General features: G+C 41.4%; 2 protein-coding genes across 8 annotated transcripts in view; one reads left to right on the top strand and one right to left on the bottom strand.

Moving 5' to 3' along the window:
- The first annotated feature begins 7 nt into the window (after positions 1 to 7).
- Positions 8 to 27,681, top strand: irak1bp1 (interleukin-1 receptor-associated kinase 1 binding protein 1). 5 transcript variants are annotated; one of them, XM_069887433.1, is made up of 5 exons: positions 8 to 490; positions 1,519 to 1,584; positions 4,639 to 4,769; positions 14,909 to 14,999; positions 15,438 to 15,526. In XM_069887433.1, the coding sequence occupies exons 1-4, from the start codon at positions 482 to 484 to the stop codon at positions 14,955 to 14,957; spliced, it is 255 nt and encodes an 84-aa protein (XP_069743534.1). In that variant the 5' UTR covers positions 8 to 481; the 3' UTR covers positions 14,958 to 14,999; positions 15,438 to 15,526. The 5 variants fall into 5 exon arrangements, with proteins under 5 accessions (XP_069743534.1, XP_069743533.1, XP_069743532.1 ...); XM_069887432.1 differs by lacking the exons at positions 14,909 to 14,999; positions 15,438 to 15,526 and adding an exon at positions 27,260 to 27,681; XM_069887431.1 differs by lacking the exons at positions 14,909 to 14,999; positions 15,438 to 15,526 and adding an exon at positions 5,658 to 5,755.
- LOC138737030 (uncharacterized) overlaps positions 24,332 to 27,681 on the bottom strand; it is a 28,613-nt gene continuing 25,263 nt past the window's right edge. For all 3 annotated transcript variants that reach the window (XM_069887426.1, XM_069887427.1, XM_069887429.1), the window contains one exon: positions 24,332 to 27,392. In XM_069887426.1, the coding sequence (XP_069743527.1) occupies positions 27,297 to 27,392 (96 nt within the window). In that variant the 3' untranslated portion in view covers positions 24,332 to 27,296. The remainder of the gene's footprint in view (positions 27,393 to 27,681) is intronic.

Raw genomic sequence — 27,681 nt, 5'->3', positions numbered from 1 at the left:
TATGGCAAATATAAATTTAAAGGACATCGTCTTACTGATGACGTGCATCATTTCCAACACTTCGCCAGTCCTTTCAACTGGAACTCAGAATTTTAATTAGCAGCTGTTATGAATGGTCGAAATCCGACAATGGAATCATGTCAATACCAATAAAGGTATGGACTCAGTGAGAATAAATAAAGTGAACAGTACCTGAGCCAAGATGAAAGAGTTGGGAGAGGTGATGAAAAATCTGATTTATTTTTAAAAAAAAATTAAGAAAGCACTTTCATTTGGAAGAGCACAGGAAATTGAGACCGAATGAATCTTCAAGAGCAGGAGCTGGCAACGAGAACCTACAGCCCTAATTACCAGCAAAACCTTTGGAGTATTTTGTATCTACATGCACGTCATGGCGGAAACAATTTGAGAGATCCTACTACCCAAGTTATATATCACTGATTCTTTTCAGCCTCTACAATTTCTGCATCTTCACCGTCTGATGTCCAAGGTACACAGACCTGAGTATATTAGGACATAACCGATTTTGCTATCTATTCCCAGATCAGGCCAACTCCATATCAAGCACACGCTGTATCACTGTACCTTCTAAAATCTACAACAGGATTATGTAGTAGATGGAAACATTTATTACTGCCCATTGCTAATAGCTAAATGTCTTCTTAACCAATTTTCCTTTCCTTTCAACAAGAGTTCCCCCCCCACCCCCCCCATAATTTGCTTTTTTTAAAATGTTTACATGTTTCTCTTGGTAGAACTATTCCCAAGCTCATCATTGCATTACGCCAAGAAAGTTGTAAAGCCTTGATGCAAATCTTACTCCAACAGAGACCTGTATTTCTCATATTGTTGCAGAAACAGACATGCATACTTCACCATTAGGAAGAATTGTGCATTTTCATTTAACTCATTTAATCATATTTGTGCTTAGTTGAAGTAAATATCTTCCGTTAACCACTGAGGAACAACTTGCAGATTGGAGCCTCAACAAGTGTCCATTCACAAGATAAAGCATCCATTCAGTGTTGTTTTACAGCATAGAAACCGGTCCTCCAGCTTAACTCATTCATGTCCAACCAAATTGACTGCCTGAGTTGGTACATTTACCTATGTTGGTTGGACCCATATCCTATCTATGTACTTGTCTGATTGTCATTTAAATGTTGTCATTGAACTCTACAGCTTCCTTGAGCAGCTCATTCCATGTGCACACCATACTTTATGGGGGGGTGGAATGCTTCACATTTCCCTTTTAAATTTTGCCCCTCATCATAATTTCAGACTCCACTATCTTGGGGGGAAACACCATGAGTAACTCACATTATCTATACCCCTCATGATTTTATAAACCTCTGTAAAGTCACCCCTCAACCTGCTACATTCAATGGGAAAAAAGTCCTAATCCATCCATTCTCTTCTTAAAACTCAATCCCTCCAGTCCTCAAGGCAATTATCTTATTTAGAGCAGTTCTCCCCTCCCTGCTCTTTTTCTTTAATTTCCTATATTTTTTTATGCAGGAGAACAATATTACAGTGACTAAGGATTTTCGTCGTATTGAAAATGGCTATCAGATGGAAGCAGAGGTACCATTCATTTTAACTTAAATTTTATAATGTGATTCATTGTATAATTTGTCTTTGACAATAGATTAATTATAATAATTGATTAATGGCCATATTTTCAAATTTGATGTTGGATATATGCAATACTACTAAATGTATTTGAAAGTTTCAGTCTGTTGCTCAAATTGTTACGAGCCCAGAGGTCCCCAAATCCCAGCAGCATTAGATATTCACCAAGACAAATGGTTACTTAAACAAAAGTTGCTTTTAATTATCTTTAAACATGAAAACAGAATCAAACTTTACCTTATCGCTATTGACTTAACTAACCTAACTTAACCCCCTTCTAAGTGCACATGTATGTAATGTGTATATAAGTTTGGAAAAGTTATTTGATTCACAGTCCAATCTCACTTCTCATTCCTCAAGTTCACTGGTTGCATGCAATTCTTAGACTGTGCACAGAATTTAAAATTTAGTTATATAAAAGTATATAACCAGGCTTTGGTGCTTGAAAGGTAAATGGTTACTGGTCAGGAAAGTTGTTGTCAGTTTTCAGAGAGAGATTTGTTGTTTGCTGGACACCCACAACTGATTCCTTTTTAATCAGCTACTTTTAGTGTCTTCCGAAGAAACATGGCCCATCAGTGTTCTCCAGATGATAACCTCTTTCTGTCAGGTCACTACAGAGTTCCTTTTTGTTTCACTTATTAGAACTGATCTGTGTCCCTCTCCCTCTTCCCCCCCCTCTCCCTCTTCCCCCCCTCTCCCTCTTCCCCCCCTCTCCCTCTTCCCCCCCTCTCCCTCTTCCCCCCCTCTCCCTCTTCCCCCCCTCTCCCTCTTCCCCCCCTCTCCCTCTTCCCCCCTCTCCCTCTTCCCCCCCTCTCCCTCTTCCCCCCCTCTCCCTCTTCCCCCCCTCACCTCTTCCCCCCCTCTCCCTCTTCCCCCCCTCTCCCTCTTCCCCCCCTCTCCCTCTTCCCCCCCTCTCCCTCTTCCCCCCCTCTCCCTCTTCCCCCCCCTCTCCCTCTTCCCCCCCTCTCCCTCTTCCCCCTCTCCCCCCCTCCCCCTCTCCCCCCCTCTCCCTCTTCCCCCCCTCTCCCTCTTCCCCCCCTCTCCCTCTTCCCCCCCTCTCCCTCTTCCCCCCCTCTCCCTCTTCCCCCCCTCTCCCTCTTCCCCCCCTCTCCCTCTTCCCCCCCCTCTCCCTCTTCCCCCCTCCCCTCTTCCCCCCCCTCTCCCTCTTCCCCCCCTCTCCTCTTCCCCCCCTCTCCCTCTCCCCCCCTCTCCCTCTTCCCCCCTCTCCCTCTTCCCCCCCTCTCCCTCTTCCCCCCCTCTCCCTCTTCCCCCTCTCCCTCTTCTCTCCCTCTTCCCCCCCTCTCCCTCTTCCCCCCCTCTCCCTCTTCCCCCCCTCTCCCTCTTCCCCCCCTCTCCCTCTTCCCCCCCTCTCCCTCTTCCCCCCCTCTCCCTCTTCCCCCCCTCTCCCTCTTCCCCCCCTCTCCTCTTCCCCCCCTCTCCCTCTTCTCTCCCTCTTCCCCCCCTCTCCCTCTTCCCCCCCCTCTCCCTCTTCCCCCCCTCTCCCTCTTCCCCCCTCTCCCTCTTCCCCCCCTCTCCTCTTCCCCCCCCTCTCCCTCTTCCCCCCCTCTCCCTCTTCCCCCCCTCTCCCTCTTCCCCCCCTCTCCCTCTTCCCCCCCTCTCCCTCTTCCCCCCCTCTCCCTCTTCCCCCCCTCTCCCTCTTCCCCCCCTCTCCCTCTTCCCCCCCTCTCCCTCTTCCCCCCCTCTCCCTCTTCCCCCCTCTCCCTCTTCCCCCCTCTCCCTCTTCCCCCTCTCCCTCTTCCCCCTCTCCCTCTTCCCCCCTCTCCCTCTTCCCCCCCTCTCCCTCTTCCCCCCCTCTCCCTCTTCCCCCCCCTCTCCCTCTTCCCCCCCCTCTCCTCTTCCCCCCCCTCTCCCTCTTCCCCCCCTCTCCCTCTTCCCCCCCTCTCCCTCTTCCCCCCTCTCCCTCTTCCCCCCTCTCCCTCTTCCCCCTCTCCCTCTTCCCCCCTCTCCCTCTTCCCCCCCTCTCCCTCTTCCCCCTCTCCCTCTTCCCCCCTCTCCCTCTTCCCCCCTCTCCCTCTTCCCCCCCTCTCCCTCTTCCCCCCCTCTCCCTCTCCCCCCTCTCCCTCTTCCCCCCCTCTCCCTCTTCCCCCCCTCTCCCTCTTCCCCCCCTCTCCCTCTTCCCCCCCTCTCCCTCTTCCCCCCCTCTCCCTCTTCCCCCCTCTCCCTCTTCCCCCCCCTCTCCTCTTCCCCCCCTCTCCCTCTTCCCCCCTCTCCCTCTTCCCCCCCTCTCCCTCTTCCCCCCTCTCCCTCTTCCCCCCCCTCTCCCTCTTCCCCCCCTCTCCCTCTTCCCCCCCTCTCCCTCTTCCCCCCCTCTCCCTCTTCCCCCCCCTCTCCCTCTTCCCCCCCCTCTCCCTCTTCCCCCCTCTCCCTCTTCCCCCCCTCTCCCTCTTCCCCCCCTCTCCCTCTTCCCCCCCTCTCCCTCTTCCCCCCCTCTCCCTCTTCCCCCCCTCTCCCTCTTCCCCCCCCTCTCCCTCTTCCCCCCCTCTCCCTCTTCCCCCCTCTCCCTCTTCCCCCCCTCTCCCTCTTCCCCCCCTCTCCCTCTTCCCCCCCCTCTCCCTCTTCCCCCCCCTCTCCCTCTTCCCCCCCTCTCCCTCTTCCCCCCCCTCTCCTCTTCCCCCCCCTCTCCCCTCTTCCACCCCCCTTCTCGGCATTATTGTTTGGCTTGCATTTTAGAAACTTGGATAAATAATGTAGAAATATATAAGTGTATAAATAACTGAGTCAACAATGGAGGCAAATATGACACCAACCTATATTAATCAAATGTGTTGCTCCTTGGAATAGTACTAGAAAATCTCTTCCTGTAATCTTCCATTGGAGGGAAAAAGAGAAGTACTTATGTTGCAGGAAATGGCATCAATGGGAAATGAATTATTTGGTTGGTCATTTTTTTAAAAATCTTATGTACATGTTACTTTAAATGAGCCAGAGAATTTGATTTGTTTGCATTTTTTTTTAAAACCATTTGCTTCTTCTCTTTCCTAGATTTGTGTTATATTCAGTGATTTTGGCAAGATGGAGGATTTTTGTAACCTGTTGGTGGAGAAATTAGACAGTACTGTTGTTGTTGGTTCACCCCAATTCTTTCACACAAACAAAACTATGGAAAACATCAGGTAACTTGATTATATTATGCAGAATCATGATGTCCTTAATAATTTAAACGAAATGTCCCAGCACAGATGTTTTTAATTCATGGAACATCCAGAAAATTGAAATTCCTTGAATTGGAACATTGCCAATAGTTAAGTCTTAAGTGAAACATTCACCTAGCATTTGTAATCTTGTTTATGAATTACAGGTGGACCCCTTGTTACTGGGGTAACACACAGGCACGTCAGCTGTGCATGCATTAATAAAGGAGAGATGAAAAAAGATGTATTTATTTGCCCATAATTCCATGAGATGCTGTTTTGCACCTCATATTTATTTGCAAGTGATTTGTTGACTTGGGGGTGTCAAGATGATGAGAGTTTGAGTATAATTAGTCTAGCTCCCAGTTGTAGTTGGGATATTTGTATTTTCATCTGAACATTGATACTAGGAACTATACAAAAATAGGTCTTCAGTCTATTTTTAGAAATTCTGCTCTATCCAAAATCCACTTGCTGTCTTAAAGTAGACTTTCCCAATGTGATATTAATCCACAATGTTATAAAACACTGAGTTATCTCCTTTCAAAATAAAAACAAACAAGTGATGTTATCGTATCATTCCACCACTTGATTGGTTTTTATTAAGAGTTTGCTTTTAAATTGATCTAAAATCTATTTTCATATGTACCTCTGACAAGGTAGCACTCGGCATTATTGGAATATGTTCTTTTTGCTTGCATTGGCTTCATACTGATTGGAGGACATCTTCTTACCCCTGTGTCTGCAAGAAATGCTTCACCTGCACAGTTCTCACCACTTCACTTTCGTGTAATTTTCTTTGGCAGATGCTGGCATCCAACACAAGAACATTGAATTGAGAGTAAATTTCTTCGTGCTTTTTTTATTCAGGATTTATGGTCATGACGTCATGAAATGTGATGGTTTCCAGCAGCATCATCGTGTAAACATACATATTATAACCATCTGGTGACATTACTATAAAAAATAAAATAATAATAGTCCACAAAAAGCAAGGCCGTCTCTTATTGATAAGTTCTATTACACCATTCAATTCTATTAACAATGGATTATTCAGGAATCTGATGGCGGTGGAGAAGAACCTGTCCTTGTGCCGCTGAGTGCTCGTATTTAGGCTCCTGTACCTTTTCCCCTGATGGTAGCAAAGTGAAGGGGGCATGGCCTGGGTGGCGGGGTCTTTGAGGATAGAGGCTGCTTTTTTAAGACATCACCTCATGTAGATGTCCTCGATGGAGTGAAGTCTAGTGCCTGAGATGTGGCAGGCCAAGTTAACAACCCTCTGGAGTTTACTCTTGTCCTGAGAGTTGGCAGTGATGCAACCATCCAGAATGCTCTCCACGGTACACTTGTAGAAGTTTTTCGAGAGTCATCGGTGATGTTCTGAATCTGCTCAGACGCCTCACAAAATATAGCTGCTAGCGAGCCTTCTTTATGATTGTATCAATGTGGAGGCTCCAGGGAGAGATCTGAGAAGTTGACACCTAGGAATTTGAAGTTCTTGATCCTCTCCACTACTGAGCCCTCGATGAGGACTGGGTCATGTACCCCTGACTTCATCCTGAAGTCCTCAATCATCTCCTTGGTTTTGCTGACGTTGAGCACAAGGTTGTCATCATTCAAAGAGATGATCTACTCCCCTCGTTGCCGTTTGTGATTCTGCCGACAACTGTGGTGTCATCAGCAAACTTGTAGATGGCATTGGAATTGTGCCTGGCCGCACACTCATGGGTGTATAATGAGTAGAGCAGTGGGCTAAGCACGCATCTTTGGGGTGCACCTGTATTGATAATCAGTACGAAGGAGACATTGTTTCCAATTCGTATTGACTGATCTTCCAATGAGAAAGTCAAGGATCCATTTGCAGAGGGGGGTACAGAATCCTAGTGCTTGAAACTTCTTGACTAGCACTGAGGGAATAATGGTATTGAAGGCTGAGCTGTAGACTATTAAGAGCAGCCATATGTATGAATTGTTGTTTTCCAGGTGATCTGGAGCTGAGTGGAGAGCCAGCGCTATTGCATCTGCCATGGAGTGATTGTGATGATAGGCAAATTTCAGTGGTTCCAGATCTTTACTTGGGTACATGTTAATTCTGGTCATGACCAGCCTCTCAAAGCATTTCATCACAGTAGAAGTTAGTGCTACTGGGTGGTAGACGTTGAGGCTGCTCACGCTACTCTTCTTGGGTACTGAGATGATTGATGCCCTTTTGAAGCTGTTGGGAACCTCTGACCGCCACAAAGAGAGGTTGAAAATGTCCAAGAGCACTCTGGGTAGTTGGTTGGTGCAGATTTTCAGTACCCTGCCTGGTATGCCTTGAGAGGGTTTACCCACTTGAATGACTTCCTGATACCACCCTCAGAGACAGATAACACATGGTCCTCTGCCTTTTCAAGGATTCTAATAAGCATTGTTTGGTTCTTCTCAAAGCGGGCATAGGTGTTCAGCTCATTGGATAGTAAAGCATTGCAGCCATCTATAGTGTTTGCCCTCACTTTGTAGGGTGTAATGGCCTGCGCTCCTTGCCATAGCTGCGGTGTCTTTGTGTCTAGCTTCCTCCGGAATTGCCACTTTGCTTCAGAGATGGCTTTCCATAGATCGTACCTGGACTTGTAAAGATCTCGATTCCTGGCCTTAAACGCTCTTGTTCTCACACTCAGCAGATTGGAGATTCTCTGATTCATCCAAGGCTTCTGGTTGGGGAACATCTGGTATTTGAGCGTTGGCACACACTCATCCACACAGGTCTTAAATGAATATGCAATAGATGTCATTGACTTCATCAAGTCTACGGATGAGTTCTTGAATATGTTCCAGTCCACTGATTCAAAGCAGTCCTGCAGACGTTCCTCCTCCTCACTCGACCATACCTTCGTCGTCTTCAGTCTCTGTTTGTATGCCAGGTGATCAGACTTGCCAAAGTGCAGTCGTGGTATGGCTTGGTGGTGGTATAGCAGTGAATCAGTGTGTTGGTTCCCCCGGTCTTGCATGTGACATGTTGCTGGTAGTTTATCAGAGATTTCTTCAGGTCAGCCTGATTGAAGTCTCCCACAATGATTTGGAAGGCGTCTGGATGTGCTGTCTCATCGCTGTTTATCACAGTGCTCAGTCCCTCCAGTACCAGCCTGACATTAGCCTGGGGTGGAATGTACACTGTGTTATGAGCCCAGAGGTCCCCAAAACCCAGCAGCAATAGATATTCACCAAGACAAATGGCTACTTAAACAGAAGTTGCTTTTAATTATCTTTAAACATGAAAACAGGATCAAACTCTAACTTATTACTATTAACTTAACCCCCCCCTTCTAATTCACGTGTATGTAATGTGTGTGTAAGTTCAGAAAAGTTATTTGATTCACAGTCCATTCTCACTCCTCCAAGTTCATTGGTTGCAGGCAATTCTTGTACTGTGCACAGAATTTAACATGTATAAAGTTCACTAGGCTTTGGTGCTTGAAAGTAAATGGTTACTGCTCAGGAAGTTTCTTGTCAGTTTTCAGAGAGATGTGTTATTCACTGGTCACAAACAGATACCTTATAATCAGCCATGTAGTGTTTTGCTGAAGAAACTTGCCCCATCAGGGTTTTCCAGATGAGAACTTCTTTCTTTCAGGTCACCACAGAGTTCCTTTTTGTTTCTCTTATTTCAAGAGAGACATTAGGCAGCCAGTCCTCTCCTCTTGTATGGACCACAAGTGCTTTGACCAGGCTGAACTTAAGAACTCACAACCTGTCTTCAAAATGGTTTCTTTCCACAAGCTTGCCAGCTTGTCCTGTTCCAGCCCCAGATGCTGCTGCTGAACTGTAGAATTGAATTCTCTCTCTCACAGAAAAACAGCCTGGTTGACTCTCTCTGCTTACAAAACCACATGACAGTTTTAGAACAGCAAACTGCACTCAGACAGACAGCCTGTGGCTCTGAACCCAAAACTCCAAATTCTTTCATCTGTTGCTTTTCAAAACAACAATCCAATAGCGATGTCATTTGGGCACTCTTCAAAGTTTTTGCAAAGGCACTCGGAACCAGGCCATTCTGGCTTGAGCAGAGCTCCAGTCTTTTAAATTAGATCTATTTAGAAGTGTTTGTATGTGACCTACCCTAAAAAAAACCTGCCCAATTTATCTCCTTTAAAAGATATAAAATACAATATAATCTGTCACACCAGGATGATAGTGGTGAACTTCCTCAGCAGGAAGAATGGCCGACACTTGATCACCAGATGTTCTAGGTTGGAACAGGACTGTTTTCACGGCTGTGAACCATACTGAATTGATAATGACACAAATGTCGCCTCCCCTTGTTTTTCCAGATCAGCACAATGGAAGGTGTAGCCCAGTGATTCTCAACCTTTCTTTCCACTCACATACCACTTTAATTATTCCCTATGTCATGGGTGCTCTGTGATTAGTAAGGGATTGCTTAAGGTGGCATGTGGATCAAAAGAAAAAGTTCGAAAACAACTGTTTTAATTGTACCTAATTGATTCATTTTGCGCATGGTTTCATAACTCCAAAGGAAATGGGTCAATCACAATTTTCCTCAAGCGAAATATTTCAGTAACAATTGGGTCTAGAGCAGTGATTCTTAGCCTTCCCTTCCCACTCATACCACCTTCAGCAATCCATTACTAATCACAGAGCACTGATGGCATAAGGATTACTTAAGTGGTATGTGAGTGGAAAGAAAAAGGTTGAGAACTACTGGTTTACCCATGTTTCCGTAAAGCACATCATGCAGTTCACCCTGATGTCTCTCCAATGTTGAATCTGGCTTGGAGTTCATCAAGTTTGTTCTCCAAGGTCTGTACGTTGGCCAGCAGGATGGTAGGGAGTGGAAGCCTCAGGTCCATCTTGTTGTTGCATCTCCTTTTAGTTTCGTGGCAGTATGCTAGCTGGACAGAATCTGAGGCAGAAGATGTATATTTCATAGCCAAATTTTCTTTATTGAATTCTTCGTGCACAAGTACTCTCAGTAATGATGGTTAATATTAAGTCAATTTGTGCAATTAGTTGGTTAAGATATTAGCCATACAAAATAACTGGCTGGATACATGATATTGAACCATCCAAGTCAGCTGTCAAGCCCGAAATGTTGCTTATGTATTTTTGCTATATGAAGGACACTGTTTGACCTGCTGAGTTTCTCCAGCGTTGTATTTTTATTTCGACCACGGTGGCTACAGATTTCCATGTTTTACTTCTGATGTCCTCATCCCAATTAAAGGACCTTCCTCTGGATTTTCTTTCTTTGGCTTGGCTTCGCGGACGAAGATTTATGGAGGGGTATGTCCACGTCTGCTGCAGGCTCGTTGGTGACTGACAAGTCCGATGCAGGACAGGCAGGCACGGTTGCAAGGGAAAATTAGTTGGTTGGGGTTGGGTGTTGGGTTTTTCCTCCTTTGTCTTTTGTCAGTGAGGTGGGCTCTGCGGTCTTCTTCAAAGGAGGTGGCAGCCCGCCGAACTGTGAGGCGCCAAGATGCACGGTTGGAGGCGATATCAGCCCACTGGTGGTGGTCAATGTGGCAGGCACCAAGAGATTTCTTTAAGCAGTCCTTGTACCTCTTCTTTGGTGCACCTCTGTCTCGGTGGCCAGTGGAGAGCTCGCCATATAACACAATCTTGGGAAGGCGATGGTCCTCCATTCTGGAGACGTGACCCACCCAGCACAGTTGGGTCTTCAGCAGCATGGATTCGATGCTTGCGGACTCTGCCAGCTCGAGTACTTCGATGTTGGTGATAAAGTCATTCCAATGAATGTTGAAGATGGAGCGGAGACAGCGCTGATGGAAGTGTTCTAGGAGCCATAGGTGATGCCGGTAGAGGACCCATGATTTGGAGCCGAACAGGAGCGTGGGTATGACAATGGCTCTGTACATGCTGATCTTTGTGTTTCTTCAGATGATTGTTTTTCTAGACTCTTTTGTGTAGTCTTCCAAAGGTGCTATTTGCCTTGGCGAGTCTGTTGTCTATCTCTTTGTCGATCCTTGCATCAGATGAAATGGTGCAGCCGAGGTAGATAAACTGGTTGACCGTTTTGAGTTCTGTTGTGCCCAATGGAGATGTGGGGGGGGGGGGCTGTCTGATGGAGGACCTCAGTTTTCTTCAGGCTGACTTCCAGGCCAAATATTTTGGCAGTTTCCACAAAACAGGATGCCATGCACTGGAGAGCTGGCTCTGAATGGGCAACTAAAGCGGCATCGTCTGCAAAGTGTAGTTCACAGATAAGTTGCTCTTGTGTCTTGGTGAGCTTGCAGGCGCCTCAGATTGAAGAGACTGCCATCCGTGGGGTACTGGATGTAAACAGCGTCTTCATTGTTGAGGTCTTTCATGGCTTGCTTCAGCATCATGCTGAAGAAGATAGTAAAGAGGGTTGGTGCGAGGACGCAGCCTTGCTTCACGCCGTTGTCAATGGAGGGTTCGGAGAGCTCATTGCTGTATCTGACCCGACCTTGTTCGTTTTCGTGCAGTTGGATAACCATGTTGAGGAACTTGGGGGGGCATCCGAAGCACTCTATTGATGAGTTGGTGGGGACGGACGCGTTGGGCCTCATTTGCCCAAAGCCTTTTCCTGCTCACGGTGTCGAAGGCTTTGGTGAGGTCAACAAAGGTGATGTAGAATCCTTTGTTTTGTTCTCTGCACTTTTCTTGGAGCTTTCTGAGGGCAAAGACCATGTCAGTAGAAAACCACACTGTGATTCTGGGAGGACATTTTCGGCGACACTAGGTATTAATCTATTAAGGAGAATCCTAGCGAAGATTTTGCCTGCGATGGAGAGCAGCGTGATTCCCCTGTAGTTTGAGCAGTCTGATTTCTCACCTTTGTTTTTGTACAGGGTGATGATGATGGCATCACGAAGGTCCTGAGGCAGCTTTCCTTGGTCCCAGCAGAGCATGAAAAACTCATGCAGTTTGGTGTGCAGAGCTTTGCCGCCAGCCTTCCAGACCTCTGGGGGGAATTCCATCCATACCTGCTGCTTTGCCACTTTTCAGTTGTTCAATTGCCTTATATGTCTCTTCCCGGGTAAGGACCTCATTCAGCTCTAGACTCGAGGGTTGTTGACGGAGCTGGAGCAGGGCGGTTGGCACTGAAAAGGGATTGGAAGTGTTCTGACCATCGATTGAGGATGGAGATCTTGTCACTGAGGAGGACTTCGCCATCTGAGCTGCGCAGAGGGCTTTGGGGTGAGGCTCGGCTGGATTTTCTTTAATGCCAGATGTAAAGGGCTCTTTTTTTCTGAAGGTCAGTGGACTTGTTGTTCCTTTTATCCTCCTTGGAGGGTTTATTCTCTTGATGACTTTTGTTCTTGCTGATTAGCTTCAGCCTTGTCATTAATCAATTCAGTTATAATACTGGCTTGATTATCCACTGATTTTGTCATACAGTGCTTCTCAACCTTATGGTTTCCCTTACCAAGGTGCTTTGTGCAGTTTGTCATGTTGGCTTCACAGCTCTATGTATCTATGATATTGATGCACTCTAGGAACTAGGCATCATCCCTTGATTCACAAATAGTTGATTTGCTCCATGACCAAACCCTGAAACTACTTAATCATGGTGGACATTAATGCCACAGGTCGATAGTCATTGAGGTATATCACCTTGCACTGGAATGATGGATCCCCTTTTTGAAGCAGGTGGGGATCTCTGACCACTGTATTAAGGGGATGACTATATCTCAAAAACAACCAATTGGTTGGTCTTCAAGACGTGGCCAGGTATACTGTCTGGGTCAGATGTTTTCTAAGGATTTGCCTTCCCTCTCATTTAGATCTTCTTGATCTTCAAGAGTCCAATATGCTAATTTTATCTTTAAGCCCCTCGTGTCTCTCATTTTTTTCTTAACTAAAGGTCAGTGTTTAACATTTTCTCCAACCCTCCCCCTTCCCACCATTACTTCATTGATTATTTAACCACAGTAAATATATACTATCAAATTGCTCTCATTTTTGAACTTGTAGTTCTGAAAAGATGCTGGCAATTCTGAGTAAATCTTTTTAAGTTCAGCATTTCCATCAGGATGAATATTGAAATCCTGAAGTTACAGACTGCTTGTTATGTGTGTGAAACTGATTCGATGGATCCCAAGGGTAACACGTCTGAATGCAGCTGATTGGGCAGTTGTGTTTCATTTACATGTAGAGTCATCGCAACAGGGTAAAAGATATACATACACTCGCCAGATTAAATGATCCACTTGTGGGTAGGTTTTACAATCAAGTTACAACATACGATACATGCCAACCCTTGATATCCTTGGCAGGCATGGCTCTTATCTGACTAAACTAGGGACACTAAACACACAATACTACAGCTCCCAACCTTTTGTCTATGCACACCCTACCAATGATCCTTTAGCATTGCCCACAGTTCCCATCGTGGAGTGGAGCTCAGGTTCATCCCACAAGGGGAAGAAGACTCATGTCATTGGCTGGAGAGTCTGGCCCAGGTATCAATAAGCCAATTAAAAGGGCCAATGACCAGGTCTACACTGACCTGTGGGCAAGCCTTGACCTTGATTGGCAGGTGAGGTAACTTCCAATCAGGTTTCAGATGGAGAGGTCATGTGCCCCTCTGCAACCTACATTTCCACCAGGTTCCAGTTGGAGGGATTACATGACAATCCACACTGCACAACTGTTCAGAGTTCCAAATTGCAGTCTGACATTTCCTCATGAATCCCTTCATGTATATGACAGTATCTATATCCTTTTAAATGGAGGGGAATAGCTGCAAATTAGTAGGAAAACATTTTTTATATTTTAGTTGAATTTTTAAAAAATTTGTAATAAGTTCTAAATATTGGTTTTGGAAACATTCAGAATTGGTTACTGTTTGAATAGCTTGAACAGCCAGAACCATATTTTTTGTTGTCCAGTAAGCCACTCTTTCCCTCTCCCATGTAAGGGATTCCTATCGGGAAGCCCTGCAATTGTGGATGGAACCAGCTTTGTGCATTAAGTAGAAAGTGCAGACTAAATAAACCAACTCCAAGATTTGTATTTTTGTGGGTTCCTATTTAGTAGCGACTTTTTACATTTCCTTATAATATTCAGATGAAAGTATGTACTCCTTTATCACCTATCAAATTGTCTTCAGTCATAATTTAATAATGTTTTAATTAAATATTTTCTATCTCTCCATAGGTATTATAAATAGTTGCAATATTCCATCTCAACAAGGGATTTGTCTAATTTAATATTTCTCATTTTAAATACATTTATTCTACACTTCTGATTATTACATTCTTCTGATCTTATCCTCACTAAATGTTGGAGCAAAGTCATCTTTATTTATATAATTTGCACTTGCTGTCAGTAATTTCTATTCATTTCCCCAGTTGCTCTTGCCATCTTAAATTTCCTTTGGCAAATCCATAATTTTCTTTGTCTTTCTCATTATTTTTACTGCCTCTCTGAATCTCTTTTTGCTCCACAAATGCCATGCCTACCTTGACTGTCCAATCATTTAGTGCATTGTACTTCCCTTCACCGTCTCCTGCTGTTTATTCATGCTTGGAAGCTCATTAATGTTTAGTTTGTAATTACTTTTTAAACATTTTCATTCTGGTGCACTAATATAATCATTACTTTCTCCTGCACCTTGCACCTGTTCATAATGAGGCTTCATTGGCCAGCAATATTTAATTGGTTCTGTTAAGGATGTAACTTGTCTAATAGGCAAAGTCTCGAGAGTCTGATATGTTAATTCTATTACTTTTGCCTGCAAAATGTAATTTTACAGTGCAAGGGTAAGCAAAGGAGAAAATACTGTAATTTCAAGGTGGTCAAGATGAAATTGCTTGTTTTAGAGAATTATGGATTATTTTGAAAAGTTAAACCATTGTTATTTTTATCATGCATATAGGAATTGTTGAAGTATGAATAATGGGTATAGTGCAATTTTAAGAGCTAATTGGAGATTTATTAATCCAGAAGTCTTGACACCTGCCAAATATTTGATAAAACAATAACTAATTACATCTTTGGAAAATGATTTGTAGTGAATTTCATTAAAATTCATAATTCAAACCTCAATTCTTGTATGAGGTGAGATTATTCATTGCAGGCTAAAAAAAACACCAATTGAAATTTAGCATGACTCATTTACATATCCTGCACAGACCTAAATGGATTTCCTGGCAGTCGAGTAGAAGCACACCTTTCTGCTGACAGCAGCTGTCAAGCACTAGTTGGAACAATTTCTAATATAAGGTAAACTCTTATGGATCTTGTAAGGTGAAGCAAATGAATCCGACAGTTTCTTGCTTTTTTTTAAAAAACTTGAACAAAAACTTTTCCTTCCCTGGCCTTCTTTATTTTGCTAGCTGCTGTTTTTGGCAGTTTTGCCTTGCAGAAAAATCACCACTTCCCTCTAATTCAAACTTTAATTTGTAATGTCTCGATATTACTGGTGCTTGACCTGCAGGTTTAAAGAGGACCTTACAAGCCTGTGATAAAGCCCTTAGTCTTTGCAGTTTTAAAAAGCATTCAGCTAGATGAGGACAGAAAAGGATGAGGTGACTAACCCTCTTTTTTTTAAAAAAAGATCTCTAATTTCCACCAGGAGGTGAAAAACCAAGATTTTAATTTAGTGCAATTTCTTTTAAAAGTACATTGAATGAAATGACATCAGAACCTTTTGTTATACAGACGACAGGCATGTCTTCGAGCTGTTTCAAATTCTCAACGCAAAGCTTCTGAAGTGTGCCGCTTGCTTGGTCAGTCCCTTGGCCGACCTTTAATCATCCGGGAAGAAGAAACCAAAGAGAACGAAAGTGTTCCCTCTGAACCATCAACTCCAGATCACACAAGGCCACTAACGATTCAGCACCAGATTAATAATGCATCTATGACTGTGTATTCAAAAGTGTTTGTAATTTTTGAGCTCAAATCAAAAGATAATTGCAAAAGGAATAATTAAGCTATGCTCTTAAGAAAGCAACTACAATTTTGTACAGTGGATTCCAATTTAGTGTCTATAGTATGAACATTTTTAATGGTATAAATGATAGGTGGTCATCAATACAAGTAAAATGGGCACTGAGCTTTTGAATAATATTGCTTTTTATATTTGCAGTATTTCCAGTTATTGTTCAGCCACTTCATTTCTAGATCACTCTACTCTTAAAATTTCAGTTGCTCAGCATGCCTGGGGGGGTGGGGGGAACTAAAGTTGGCTGTTCAAATCTTCAGCTTGCAATCTTCCTTATAGTTGTCATATCAGTGCAGCTCATGGCCTGCTCCTTTTGCCCAAGATGCTTGCATTTCATAGGAATAATGTTACGGTTTTTAGAGTTTGATCTTGCAGATGCCCCTTCTGGAAGCATGATAGGTACTTTTTCCCCTCAATGATTTATTCCTCTCACTAGATATTTTGGCCATTTCATGGGGAAAGCTGAAAAAAAAAATCACTTTTTTTTTGCAGTTTGCTCGCCTTGCAGTATATGAAACACTATTCTGAAAGGCGATCCTCTGCAGAAAAATAAATCACTGACTTTGACAACATGGGAGTGACTTATGCCGTAAAAAGGATTGGGTTCAGCTGGATGCAGCTTCCACTAAAGAAAAACACCAGCTCCTCATAGTCTGAACTTCAGAAAATGCGAGAAGCTGCGTCTGTGGAAAGATGAATGGTGTTTCAGCACCTTCGGTTTTTAACACTGAAGAATATCAACACTTGTCCAAATGCTGCCATTAATGATTAACAATTATTAATTAATAAGAAACAATACCATCTTCAATGTTCAGGTTGTTGTGCATCAATAATTTCATGATGGTCAATGCCATGCATCCTTGGAGCCTGGCCTGTCACTCGCATACCATTAATAATTCCTATGCCATAGGTGTTCTGATTAGTAAGGGAGTATGTGAGCGGGGGGGGAGGGCGGAAAGGTTGAGAACCACTGGTCAAAACCCAATTGTTACTAAAATATTTTGCTTGAGGAAAAATTACCATTGACCCATTTCATTTGGAGTTATGAAACCATTCACTTAACAAGTCAATTAGGTACAATTAAAACAGTGGTTTTCAAATTTTTTTTCTTTCCACTCACATGCTATACCTTCAGCACTCCCTTACTAATCACAGAGCACTTATGGCATCGGGATGACTAAAGTGCTATGCGAATGGAAAGAAAAAGTTTGGGAAACCCTGATCTAGTGGGATGGAACCTGCAAGATAAGGAAGTCTTGATTTTTCTGCCTCTGCAATTTACAGACCTAGCAGAGAAGAGCCACAAGCTGTGGAAGTAGTAGATTTCTCTACATAATCATCTTTCTCCCTGAGCCCCTTGGCAGAGAAGTGCCACAAGCCGTGGAAGTAGTAGATTTCTCTACATAATCATCTTTCTCCCTGAGCGCCCTGGGATAAAAAGCATTCTCCCTATTGAAGCCAAGTCCTAGCAATGTTATGGAGGAGAGCAAAAGCTCTTGAGTTTACTGAAAGGGACATCTGTGTATTGTACGCTGTAATGCCTGTTCAGTGAATACCTTTTTCCTCTGCCTATGTAGAAGATGTATTTGTGTGCTGGAACTTTCTGCTCATTTTGTTTTTGAGCCCATAACTCATTTCCTCGATGGGCTAAGTTATTACAGGATCCAGCACATAATGAAGTTATCTCCTGACTCACAGATCCCACATTCCATCTCTTTTTAAGATGTCCAATGGAATTTTCCACAACAATTCTGGTTCAACCTTCAATTGTAGCAACATTCAGCCTGCTGTAGGTCTGGAGCTCAGCATGTGGTAGCTCAATCAGAGAATGAAGGCATTATGCCTTAAGGCATTGACAACTGTAATGTTTTGTATGAAAGAAAATCTTCATATAATCAATGGAAGCTATTTTGGGTACATGGGTGTAGCTTTTGTCTATGCTTTTGAGAAGCTTGTCATGCTGGCATACATCAACTAGTTATCGCTGAAATTAAAGAAAATTAAATCATCTTCCCTTGACTTCAGTATTGAGCTAGCTTTCACGCTGCAACAGCAAAGTGGGATGTTGCCTAGATCAATATCTGCTGGCAAGATGTGTCAATATGACCTTGATCTTGGTGAAGAGAACAGACTATAGGGATGAGACCTCAGTTGAAGGTCATCCTGTAACATTTCAAATATCTCAGCGACTATAACAGAGAAAAACCTGAGTCTGCGAGTGTTAATCAAAGACATCCAGTTAGAATGAGATTTTTTTTTAAGATTTTGGAAGGAAACAGTCTCTTAACACACAGGCAAAACTTAGTTCCTGCTATGAGTTACTCAATCCATTCTGGGTGGGGCAGTCGTTTCTATATCGATGACTCGAATAGGATTTGCTGCCAGCAGATTCATTATTTATGTGGCATCAGCAGCTAAAAAAATTTTAAAAATAAAAAGTGCTGATTTTTGGATGTGTCCAGTACAACTTCCTAATGGACAAGATCTAATTCTGGTTAAGCAACTTGTCCAATTTTCATCCAATATTTAAACCGTTCCGTTTCTAACCATCATCACCGAGGTAGAAATTGATTCTCTATTCGTACATGCTAAGCATGTGACAGAAAGTACAAACTTGTAAATGTATTAAGTCAAAAAATAAAATTTCACACAGATGAAGCCATATGGACTGAAATTGACATGATTGGAAATTCATTCAGAATCAATGTCAAAAATAAGTATCAAAGCTACTGACCAAAAAAAACATGTCTAGAGGTTAAAAATAAACGTTAAGAAAGTGTCAATGCTTACTTTTGAATGTGTAAGGATAGAATATGTAGCTAATACAAATAAACTAAGTGTTTATAGTATGCTGGGCATAAAATTGCAACATGACTTGTTTTGAGCAAGTTTAGAGAGAACCGCCGATAATTTATTAAAATTGCTATGATTTAATTTACTGAACAGTAAATTGCCTCATTCTCCAATTCTTATGCTCGTCTGTGAGAGGCTGATTCCACAATTCAATGAAAATAAAAAAAGAAAACTAAATACTGGAAAATCTCAGAAGTCGAGACTAAAATTAAGATTGCAAAAGTGGATGAGTTTCCTGTTCTTTTGCATTTCTCCATATTGTAGATAATCAATTACTAACTTTTTTTAAGTTGTTAATTTGTTCCTGTCCAATGTTGATTGCTACAGTATATCGTTTGGTATAGCTGAACCATACATCTTTGTGGTTTGGCAATAACCTGACTCAAATTATGGGGCGCATGGCTCAACACTGCGTGGCTGTCTCACAACTTCAGTGACTCGGGTTCAATTCTGGCCACCGTTCTTTCAGTCTGGAGGTTGTTACACTAAATGCAACTGCATGGCTTTTTTAACCGAGTGCCCCAGTTTATTCTTCCACCTAAAAACTCATTGGTTGGCAGTTTAATGGTCTCTGTAAAACACTGTTAGGTGGCAGGAAAATCAAAGTGTATTTGCAGGGAACATGAGAGAAATTATAGGGAGGTAACTGGAAGAACAGACTCGATAAACCAATGAGAAATAACAAGAATCTATGGACTAGGGCAGTGGTTCTCAAACCTTTTTCTTTCCACTCACATACCACTTTAAGTAATCCCTATGCCATCAGTGCTCTTTGATTAGTAAGAGATTGCGTGAGTGGGAAGGTTGAGAATCACTGCTCTAGACCCAATTGTTACTGAAATATTTTGCCTTGAGAAAAATTGTCATTGGCCCATTTCCTTTGGAGTTATGAAACTGCACATAACAAGTCAATTAAGTACGATTAAAAGTGGTTTTCAAACTTTCTTTCCATCCACATGCCACCTTAAGCAATCCCTTACTAATTATAGAGCACTGATAGCATAGAGAATTCTTAAAGTGGTAAGTGAGTGGAAAGAAAAATGTTGAGATCCACTGAAGTAGGTCTTAATGCCTTTACAATTGAAACAGTTATTCAAGATTCCTATATTGTCATGTAGTAAAGTAGGTGTTATAGTACATGCAATTGATTTTAGTCTGCCACAGAAATTGCCCAGCCCCTATTACAGTGAGAGAAGCAAAAGAAAGTACCCCACTCCCCCACCAGAGTCACTGAGTGTGCAAGGATTCACCTCCAGCACTCCCACAGCTACACAGACCAGTCCAAACCATCAACAACCCAAGATCTAGATCCAACCTCCAACATGATCAGGAAGTCTTCAGCGCCCTTGACACCCTCTTGCATCTCAGTTCTTGTACCCCTTCTGCCAGTCAGTTGAGATCCTCACTTTGAGTCACCAACAGCCTATCCGCATACTGCTTGTGTGTTTCTTCAGCTGCAGAGCGTGTCATTGGGCCGTCAGCGTGGTCTCCATCCTGTAGGGTCGTCTCCTCTGCTTCTTCTCAAACAGTGGGTGCTATCCCCATTTAGTGGTGTTCTGCACTAGTCTTCAGCTTCCCCAAAGTCTACAACCCTTTGAGGCTGCTATGGAACACAAGCATTACCATCTCAGGCCCAGAGGCCATGGACGCAGCATTTTAAAATAAACCGTCGGCTCCTTTTGAAGGCTGTTTAAAGTTTTTAACGGGGTGGTTGGTAGTTGGACTTGAAGATAGAACCCTGAGGAGGAATGCTGCGTCTCTTCTCAGTGGGTTCGCACCAGCATCAGTGGGTCTGCTGTTGCAGCAGCTCCTTCTCATCTTTTTAAGTCTTCAGTTTGAAATTCCTTCTAAGACTATCAACTAACAAAGGAAAAGCACACATCTTCTGTTTAAAGAAACATCTTAAATATTGATTCTCCTTATTGCAGTTCAAAAGTTTATGAATTGTAGGGATCCAAAATCAAGTTAAAAAGCATTATTAAAAGTTTTCATAAGATAAAATGTACATATATGGAAATGAAGATTTCTGAAGAACAGCACGCTCTCGCTTTACTAGTGATTGATACTGATGACCGAGTGCAGACACTTTTTAAGAACAATCTCAAAAAGAATCGATCAGGAAAATATTCAGGTGCACAATGACTGCATTGGAGTGGAGACTCACCCACTTCTTTGCTGAATGCAGATTTGCAAATAGCTTGCGGAGATAGATGCAAGGGTCCTTGTCACAATTCAACCCCAATGGCAGCACGATAGAGGATTCTGATCTACGAGCTGTCCCAGGGGTGCACTCTGATTCAGACATCCAGAACAGCTGGAAGATCATTGACTCGGTGAAAGAAGCACTTTGGTCTGCGTGAAACTCGTTGGTCTTTCAGCACAGTGAGATGTCGGTCTGGTAATGCTGCTGACTGGTCCATTCCAAGCTGCAGGAGTGTGTGCTGAGGGACGCACTGAGGCTGACTGCAGCCAATGTGAAGGCACTGTGGGAAAGGGCCACAGTCCTCCCATTACTGGGCACTGAGGAGCGGAGACTTGAGGGGAAAAAAATAAAATCGGTCAACCAACAGAGGAGGTAGAAATGACAAGGTGGCAATGGTGTATTTAGAGAATAAATGTAACAATGTACATTGAGGAGAATGTACAGATATGGCTGACATTATGGGTGTAAAAAGACTGAATGATTTTCTTTTTTTGTATATAATTTATTGTGAATAAAGTATATTTTTGGATTTAAAAAATTCACACAACTGAACTTCATCTTCCACTGAAACTTGTGAAATACTTAAAACACTCAATCTCCTCACCCGTAAACTACTGAGCTTCTTCAATTAGCATTCATGCTTGGGATCCCAAATACGTTCATGACTTTAATCGGATATTTTCAATCAGGTCAGAGGCATTTAGACTGAACCAAATTCTGGATGTGTCGGTCATTGCCATATACATCCAGCATTTTTTCTAGCATTAGCCTTCCAATTACACTGTTTCAAGGTAGTTCCTTTAAAAAGACTGCTTATCCTCAGGGATGAAAATAGGCGAGCTGGTGAGGAGGGTTATCTATGTTAACTGTACTTCCTCTCTCAATCTATTAGTCCAGTGTTCAACTGCTGCCCCCTTTTCTCTGCTTAAAAAGCATTGGGCTTTTCTGTGGAACATGGGAGAATGGAGTTCTATATTTCTTTCACCTTTGTGATAATTGCAAGTCCTGTCCCTGTTAAAATGGTGTTTTTTTAAATTGCCAATAAACAGTTCTTAAGTGTCATTTTCCTTTTCAGATAACTTGGCTTCTCTTCCTCAATTTTGCACTGTTGGTCCTACAACCTTCACCTGGATTATGTCTTCAGGACAACAACTTGGAACCCACCAATATTTATTTCATTTGGTCTATATTTTGTTTCTTTTCACCAAGCACTAGTGACCACTTGGATCCCCTTCCCAGTACCTCAGTTCACACAGATTTAGGGGTTCTGAATTTTATGACATCAAAACCTGTTGAGTATTTATAGCATTGTGTTCTAATCCAATATTCCAGAAAAATCCAATGTTTTGCCTCACAGTTCCAGCATTATTTTTCTCTCATTTCCTTGTTTCTATCACTAGATTTATCAGTTATGATCAACAAAGCTTCACCATCCTTTCTCATCCAGGACCACCATCTCTTGTATCATTCAAGATTTTGTCTCCATCCTATTGCAGACATTTCCTTTAACTCCGTCCTTCCTCATCCACTGCAACATAAAATATATTTGATTTCTTAGTTATGACAGAACTTAATTGACCTGAAACATTACCTGTTTCTCTCTCCAGAGATGCTGTCTGTCCTGTTTATTTTTCATTTCAATTATTGTGGGTCTCAGTTCTGTATAATATCTGCCACATGCAATGGCATTTCCATTTGGACTAAACAGAACCAATGGGATTCATTACAGATGATATCATTCCAGTCGTTATTTTCTGCTTTGGTTTAGCCAGGAAGGTAGACAAAAAAAAACTTCCACCATCTGCAATTCGGCATCGAAAATAGTCAAGGTGTTCCTCATGTCAAAGTTCACCATTCACTGTGTGGTCTGGAAGCATTTCCCCCTGCTTAGCAACTTCATGGTCTTGTTTAAGTAAATGAAAAAACTCCCTTTGAGAAAACTGCAAAGATAAGGCAAGTTATTCAGTTTCAGTGCAGGTAATTTAACCTCCAATTCTTTAAAATGTTCTGTAAAATCAAGAATAAAATAAACATTGTAGAATAACAACATTACTTTTTTAATTATTATAATTTGAATGATTTCTGGTCAGAGAATCCATGAAAATTTACCTAAGTGGCTTGGACAAATTTTATTCTGGATATGTGATGATAAGTGATGTTTTTATTCGTTTTCAATAAATCCAGTTTTATTATGTCCTTTCTCAGTAACTTCACATTACAGCTAACTATTAGTGTGGATCCAAAAGTCCATTAATTACACGATTTATGCAAAACTTAGAGAGAAAAAAAATATTTGAATGTGACTGATGCAGTTTCCTAGTGAGCATAGTCCATTCTAATCTGTAGCATTGCTCACAGAAAACCAAGACTAATGGAATTGAAATAACAATTGATATTAGATCAGTGATTACAGTGTGGCATTTATTTCCATCAAGAGGATTATTCTTATCAAACCCAGCAACATACTCCATCTCTTCCACCACTGCACCCCTATAGTATTTTGAATCATTTCATTTCAAACACTCCACTGAACATGAAAAATAAATTACATATTAAAAGATGGGCTTGCTGTTTCCTTTATTCACAGGCATACATGAAGGGAATAACAAAAATCTAATAATGCATTAATTAGGATACACACAATTTGGAAACAATCTTTGATGTTATATCAATAATGATAGAAAAACAATGATGCTGCTTCATGTTTAATTCCAAGGACAAGTTAGGAGGAAGAATGCACATTTTTGAGTATCAAGTACAAGAATCATAATTATTGCATTTTTAAAGATGCAAATAGAAAAGGCTCATTTTTAAATACCCTGGTGTATTGTTCTGGAATTTTTGCAGCTTTCAATATATGATACTGAAAAAAACATGTTAAGTGTTGCTATTAATACAGTAAATAATTTAAAAATTATCCAAGGAAATAGGGATAGACATAGATTCAAATCCCAAGGTTAATTCATGCCCTGCTATCATTTTAAAGGGGATAGGAGATAGATGCCAAGCACAGAAAATATCTGTAAGACATTTATGCCAGCTGAGTTTTTTCTGGGCCGAGGTATCAATAACCTGCACTTAATGTAAACACAACCAAACATGGTTTACACCCCACTTGACCACAATAATGAAAGGTATGGGTTAAAGGAGGAGTCTTTGAAGCTGAAAAACTGGCAATGGGACAGGGATAAAAGTGAACCAGTACAATTTATTGTTAAAATGGGCTAAATCATTAATGAATATGCTGGTAAGTCACTCAAGTTACTTTCACCCTGCAGTGAGTGTTGTTTGTGTCAGTGAGAACGCTGAATGACCAAAAGAGCTGCTCACACTAACCATCCGAGACTCTCGTTATCTATTTATTTATTTATGTGTTGAGATGAATACTTGTCCTTCATGTGTATTGTTTGTATGTGTTATATCTGGTTGTATGTCTGTGTGTTTTGCACTGAGGACCGACCGGAGAACCCTGTTTCATTGGGTTGCACTCGTACAATCAGGTAACAATAAACTTGACTAAGGAAAGAATATCAGAAAAGTAGCATACTACCGGAATTTTTGATAGGATCATTTTTAATAGGGTGTTTAAATTATTTGGAGCTGCAAACAACATTTCCTACATTTACAAATAATATCAACTGGAATAAAGGAAATACCTTACAGCAGTAAACCAAACAAGAACATTGATATTTGACTAGTCTGGGAAGAGAAAGAAAATGTAATTTTAGCAAGATCATAAGAAATGTTATGAAACCCACAGCTGGAATTTAAACAAATTGGCTCTTATTATAGACACAACATAAAGGGTGCAGTAATGAATTGACAATATCAAAAATGAGGAAAATACCAAAATGTAAAAGAATAGAGCATTTAATCTAGAGAGTCATTAACTTGCACAGGTATTCGCACAACCACGTAAGGAATACGGCAGAGTCCAGCTAGAACTCAACAGCAACAATATATAGACACTAATCAAAGAAATGTAGGCTTTGGTAGATGTGCCACGCAAGACATGCGAGTGGGACTGGAATTGCTTAAATTGAAGAGAATCATCTGGCAAAACTATAAGGAGCTTGTACATTCTCCCAAAGTCTGCTTAGGCTTTCTCCGGGGGCTCGGATTTCCTCTCACTGTTCTAAACGTACCGGGGGTGTAGGTTAATGCGGTCTAAATTGGGTGGCATGGGCTTGTGGGACAAAATGGCCTGTTACAATGCTGCATGTCTAAATTTAAATTTAAAACCTCTCACATATCCTGATTCATAAAAGAATAGATCAATTAAACACAAATATTTTAAACATTTCTCAATAAATAGACCTGATGTCAAACATTGTTTCATTTAAGTGATTGACTTACATAGTGGTATCCATGTGAGGTAAATAGACTGGCTATCCCATAACCTTCTGCCTCCTTGCCCTGACTTAAAAATAATAAAACTGCTTCTATTGTCCTTTAAGGAAATTCCAAAGACTTAAAACCCTCAAAAAGGTGTCAACCCATCACTGTCCGAAATGGGCAGCCCTTAATTTTCATCTAGTGATCTCTCATCTTAGAACCCCCTTGTCAAGGCTTCTCAGAATGTTATATGCTTCAATTACATTTCCTCTCACGCTTCTATACTCCAACCAATAAATAGCATATCTAACATTTCTTCTCCAGACAACAAGGTATTAATCTAGTAAACACCTCAATTCCCAATTAAAATTCTTTCTTTAATAAGGAGACAAATATTGTACTCCAGTTATGGTTTCACCAATGTCTTGTATAACTGAAGCTAAGACTTATTGCATTCAATTTTCCAAGCAATGACATTCTGATATTCTGAGTGCTTGCTGGATACTAGCCTTTTCCAAATTAAGCATGAGAACTCACTGCTCTCCTGCATCTCAAAATTCTGAAACGATTCATCCTTTTGATTTTTAAAACATTTTCTCTCCCAAATTTACATTTGTACTCAATTCTGCCAACTCTTGCTTAATCTATCTAATATCCCTTTGTATTACTGTACCCTTAAATTTTCACAACTCATTTGACTGTGATATGTGTGTCATCAACAAATTTATCATAGTCCATCATCGACATACACCATAAAGAACTGAGTTCACAGGAGTTAACTCATTTATGTCTGTTTTGTTTTGTCATCCTTCCACACCAATATGTTACTTTTGATGCCAGAAGCTTTTATGCAATAATTTTGATGCAGTCCTCACCAAATGTCTTCTGGAAATCTTAGTAAATCCACTTTTTTTTCTTTATCCCAGCAAATGTTACTGTCAAAGAGCTCCAATAAGTTGGTCAAACATTTCCCTTTTTCAAAATTGACTTTGCCTGCTTATCTTAAAATTTGCCTGTCCCTGATTGTGAAACTTCAGAAGCTATTATGAAACAAGTGACAATGACATGTTAATTTTACTGTACTGTAGATCTAGAGATACCACAAAGCCTTTTATGTTCTTGTATTTTCTATGTTGCATTCAAAACAACACCCTGGAGGTTTCAAAAGCTGGTGGGAATGGTGTTAATAGGTAGCTTGATAGAATTCAAAAATTCAAGAATTGATTTGACACTTTTTCTGATGTATTTTGGGATTCCTGTAGAAGAGTTCTGAACAGGCCTAAATGACGTTTAAGCTCTAGTAGCTGAGAGATATAAATTGAGGTGACAATATTGCTGACATGGAAATAGATGTATTTATTTTGGACATAATGTGGGTTTTGATGCTTTTCACAGGATCAAACAGGTTACATAATTTGGTTCAGTCAGCATGCAAGAGAACCAAGGAAATATAGTGTCCAGAGTTTTCTCATGCAAACAATTTTACCAACATTACATGCTGTTCATTTTCAGCCAAACTGCCCCATATTCACAAGTGAGAAGGAATTGCACTGTGGATGGTGGTGATTGATTCAGTGAGGGCTGAAATTAAAAGTGTGAGGTTTCCACTTCATGATCCAGAAATCCAAGGTCACATTATGAAATTTATGGGTTTTCATGTTATAGGATAAAATCAAATTCAATCCCTACTTATTGAAAAACAATGGAGGTTTCAACTTGCTTTTATTTCTCATTCCAGAACGCCAAATGGTCAAGATACGATAGTACCAGTGTCCTACATGGACTCTTGTCCAGATTTGTTTTTATATCATACGATGTTAGTAAATAATAATGAAAGTTGGCCACATTACTACATTCTAGATAATGTGAATTTAAAGGGCCAGAAACATCTGATGAGCTCACTCATTATGCTGCATCACAACTGAAGGGAAATATATTTTTAACGAATATCTCCAATTTTTTTTATAGTAACAGTCTTGATTTTCACATAGAGAACAAATGAACGTGCATTTATTTATCCTTCAAATCAAAATTATCAACACATGTACTTGCAACGTTAACAGTTTTAAACTCTACAAATGACCTACTGCATCATATATTCAGGAATTTCATGAATTTAAAAGCTTCATGTGTATTCTCCTTTGGCAGATTACTTTCCCTATATTATTTGGAAGTCCACCTCCATTCAATCATGTGGGTACACTTTCTTCAGCCATGACAGCATTAAGTATTGCTCTCCATCAAACGAGCTGAAGAAAGAAGGCATCAATGGATGGTGCACCTAAAAACAAAACACATAGATGATCACCAGTAAGGAAATTCTACAACACATTCCAATGTTCCCGATTGTAGAATGGTAGTTTGGACTCGATCAATTTACGTGGATGGTGAGTGAAGGCAGGCCTGGCTTCCGTTGTGATGAGATACAGTTGAATACAGAATACCAAAGCTCACATTTGATAAATGAGCATTTGGGTCACACTATAAATGTATCTAGAAAAGTCAGTGCTTCCATGGCAGGAATAAAAGGAGAGTCAAAACATCTGAATAAAGTTTATAACTAAAGGTAA

The sequence above is a fragment of the Narcine bancroftii genome, chromosome 6 (assembly GCF_036971445.1).
Source record: "Narcine bancroftii isolate sNarBan1 chromosome 6, sNarBan1.hap1, whole genome shotgun sequence".
Lineage (NCBI taxonomy): Eukaryota > Metazoa > Chordata > Chondrichthyes > Torpediniformes > Narcinidae > Narcine > Narcine bancroftii.
Note: the sequence above shows the minus strand (reverse complement) of the source record. Positions and strands in the feature narration are given on the sequence as shown.